The sequence below is a fragment of the Gavialis gangeticus genome, unplaced genomic scaffold (genome assembly GCF_001723915.1).
Source record: "Gavialis gangeticus isolate Ggan-Ray unplaced genomic scaffold, GavGan_comp1, whole genome shotgun sequence".
Classification (NCBI taxonomy): domain Eukaryota; kingdom Metazoa; phylum Chordata; order Crocodylia; family Gavialidae; genus Gavialis; species Gavialis gangeticus.
Window position 1 is genome coordinate 11,413,171 of NW_017729030.1, and position 3,710 is coordinate 11,416,880.

Consider the following 3,710-nt stretch of genomic DNA (forward strand, 5'->3'; position numbering starts at 1 on the left):
TTGTGGTTTGAGTTCGTTCTTTTGTTTTTTTTTTTTTTTATTTTTTTTCAGCTGGGTGCTGTGAAATACAGAAAAGCTATGGAGTAGGGCCTTGAGGCTAAAAAGGTTGAGAGCCACTGATAGAGAGACTAATCCTTTGCTTGAACAAAGAAGTATTTGATGTCCCCCCCTTTTTTTTTCCAATCATGCAACTGGCATGATATCCTTTGGCAGAGGACTAGAATGTTATGTTTTGAGGGGAAGGCCCAAAGGGGAAGGCACCCTTTCTGGGTGCTGAAAACTTTAATCCAGAAATAATGTTTGCCCCAAGTATCAAAAGTTTGGGAACCATTGACTTAGTGACAGCAGAAGTGGAATGGTAACTTTTTATATGCACTAAAACTGTTTTCACAGATGGTTTAGATCACATATTAAAATACATTTTCATAGAGTGTGATTTAATGAGGCTTTACCAGGGCTTGATCATATTTAGGACTGTATCTCCCTCTTCTCACAAGAGACTAATTACATCCTAAAGTCATGGTTTTTCTCCCTATTTTCAGATCAATAGTGGGACGCAGGTTCTTTTTTATAATAGGAACATTGTACCTGTACCGTTGTATTACCATGTACGTTACCACCCTACCTGTGCCTGGGATGCATTTTCAATGTGCTCCAAAGGTAAGAAACTTTAGCATTGGTTAAAGTGTTAAACCAAAGTCTTTTTAAAGTTAATGTTTTCATCACATGCTGTATAATATTCTTCAAGGAAAAGCGCAGATGTGTATTATTGTAATTATTAGGTCTGTCTCTTTTGTATTTTGAGACATTGTCTGGCAAGATCTGATGAGCAGGGAGCATCTTTCTGTAGTGGATGGTACTAGTAAGCATTACAGAGGGGGCTATAGCAGAAGCGTTCACATCGCAACCTCTGTCAAGTAATACCAGTGAATTCTGCTAACACTCCAAACCACAAGTGGTGGCCAGCAGGATAGAATGATCAAGACCACAGGTGCTAACTTTGTTTTTTGCTGGTGGGTGCTTGCAGATGTAGAAAAAGACTAAAGCAGTGTTGAGCCCTGTGCATGCCCAGAAGAGGCAGCACATTACTTCAGCCTGGCTCTGCAGAGTCTGTAAAGACTGGGTGCTTTAGTGGGGCTTTTTATCTAATAGCTGATTGAATCAGCCTTAGTTAAAAGTGCCAAAATGCCCTGCTGAAGCGCCTGATCTTTACAGATGCTGCAGAGCCAGGTTAAAGAAACACATTTCTGCTTCCAGTCCAGCGTAGTTTTTGGTTTTTGTTTGTTTTTTAACATCTGCAAGTGACTCCATGGGTGTTGAGCACCTGCTAATTTTCTTTTGGTGGGGGGTTGGGTTTTTTTTTTTCTGGTGGGCGCTTCAGCCCCAGAGGTCCCACAGAGTCGGTGCCTGTGATCAAGACAAACTGAAGATGCGAGATACCCACTGTACAATCATCCAGCAGCATACAAAAATCTGAAGTCATGAAGGAGCTTCCTCACAAACCCCCAACCTCTCAATGCCACATCCAAAGAGATAGGACAGATGTGGAACAAGACACTGAAGAAAATACCTGACATCAGAAAACTAGACATTCCAGCAGCCAAGTCCTTCCCACCAGGGGCTGACAAAGGCAAAGGTGGTGATGTCTCAATTACCTACATACTGGAGTCGGATGCTCCAAGGAACTAATGAAGAGATGGGGCTATAACACTGGTTCAGCGACTTGTGACTGCAGCACAGAGCCTCAAATTCTGCAACATCTTCTGCAGTACCTGCTGCTTGAAGATGTGTACAATGAAAGCCCTCACAGAGTACAATAAACTAGCACAAAAGTGTATAACAAAATGGATAAATGTGGTGTTGAGACACAAGAAGAAGCAGTAGCACTACAGAGGATTTAAATTTTTTTTTTCTGGTTTATGTGAGTAAATGTGCATTAGGCTTTCTCCACTCTAAAACAATCATACATTTTAACGTCATATCTTCAGAGAAATTGTTATTATCCAAGACCTGTATACAGTAAAAGCTCTGTTATCTGGCATCCTCTGGGAATGGGAGATGTCAGATAACAAAACATGCCGGTTAATTGAGTGGCCCGAACAGGCATCTTTGCCTGTTCGGGCCGCCGCATCCAGGGCATCGCCGCCCCTCCTGCAGTATCGCTGACCCTCCCGTGGGCTCTGTAGACCCTGTGGGACAGGGAGGCGGGCCCGCACAGCCTGCTATGCCCCAGGGCCATGGGGGCTCAGCAGTGCAGGCTGCTTTCCCCCGGGCTGTGGTGGCTCAGAGAAACCAGAATTGCCACGGTGGGCACTTCCAGTTTCACTTTACAGGCCACCATGTTCTGTTAACTGGCATGCTGGCTTGTAAGGTAATGTACCAGATAACAGAGCTTTTACTGTAATATGTTTTATTGTAATTTTATCAGCCGACACACAAACCAGCTGTTTGCTGGGAGGGCAGGCACGTATGTGTGAGACAATGGTAGAAGGCTGCAAGCATGTTTATCATGCTTGTTGTCTGAGACCATCTGGAGCTTCTAAACTTATTCTGAGAGTCCTGGCCAAAGCAAGTTCATTAAAAAATTGAGCAAGTAGTTGTGGAAATGTGAACGTATTTGTCAACGTCACTATAAAAATAAATGGTAAGGTAAGGAAATGGCATGTCATTGGAGAACTGGCATAAGCTTGTGTTAAGATCAGTTTGGGCTACCAACCTAAGATTCCATAACCATTTTAAGCAGCTCTCTACATGGTTAAGAAATGTTTTAGGATGTTCCCGTGCTTGCAGTGGGATGCTGCAGCATAAATTAATATTTCAAGGTACCTCTCTAAATGTAGAGGTGAGTCAAGTTTATCCTGGTTTTTTTGTGTGTTTATTTCACCTGAGTGAAATAAGGGACAAATTCAGGGATGAATTTATCCATGGAGCATGTGTTAAAGTATATGAATCTAATATATTCTAGAGCCATAGAAAAACTTTGTGGGTTTTTTATAATTTATTTTGGTTTGGATTCTCATAAGTTCATAGCCCCTCTGTGTACCAGACAGTTAATTTTAGTCAATTGTTATGACACTGAGGGTTTGCACAACATTGAGAAAATACAAACCCACCCACAGGTTTTGAAAAGCCTCCCAAACTGTCAGGAAACCTAGTTTTGACTCTGTAAGTAATCCTCTAATTAAGCACATTTTTGACATTGTTGCTCAGCTCTAGCCAAAAACAGCAGGTGACTTGTATATTAAAGAGATCAAAAATAACTGTATTGCATTATCAGAAGCAACACTGAGGGATTTGTGGTATGTCACAAAAGCATGTAATGTGCAAGATCATGCTCCAGTTTTAACATCTGTTTTCTAAATATACTGGACATCATTATGTTCAAGAATATACAGCACAAATCGAAAGCCTTGCTGTTGGGGGTTTTTATGAAGTAGAGCATATTTTGTGTTAGAATACATTTTGCTGATCTTCTTCCAATTTTATCTTGTTCTGTGGAGCCTTGGTTGTTGACAGATTTCTCTAAGGAAACGTGCTAGTCTTGGAGAGTTGCTTTGAAAATACACAAAGAAAATACAGAAGTTTAGTATACAAAATTCTTTCCATTTGAAGCACAAGTTGACTTCAATAAACTTCTTGTCTAGACACATTCATTCTTCATCCTGTATTTTTTTTTTTTTTTTTTTTTTTTCTTTTTTTTTTTTTTAAGG

General features: G+C 40.8%; 1 protein-coding gene across 2 annotated transcripts in view; it reads left to right on the forward strand.

Annotated features, from left to right (window-relative positions):
* Positions 1-3,710, forward strand: part of SGMS2 (sphingomyelin synthase 2) — a 68,803-nt gene that overhangs the window by 55,311 nt on the left and 9,782 nt on the right. For both annotated transcript variants that reach the window (XM_019521944.1, XM_019521945.1), the window contains exon 4: positions 543-660. In XM_019521944.1, the coding sequence (XP_019377489.1) occupies positions 543-660 (118 nt within the window). The remainder of the gene's footprint in view (positions 1-542; positions 661-3,710) is intronic.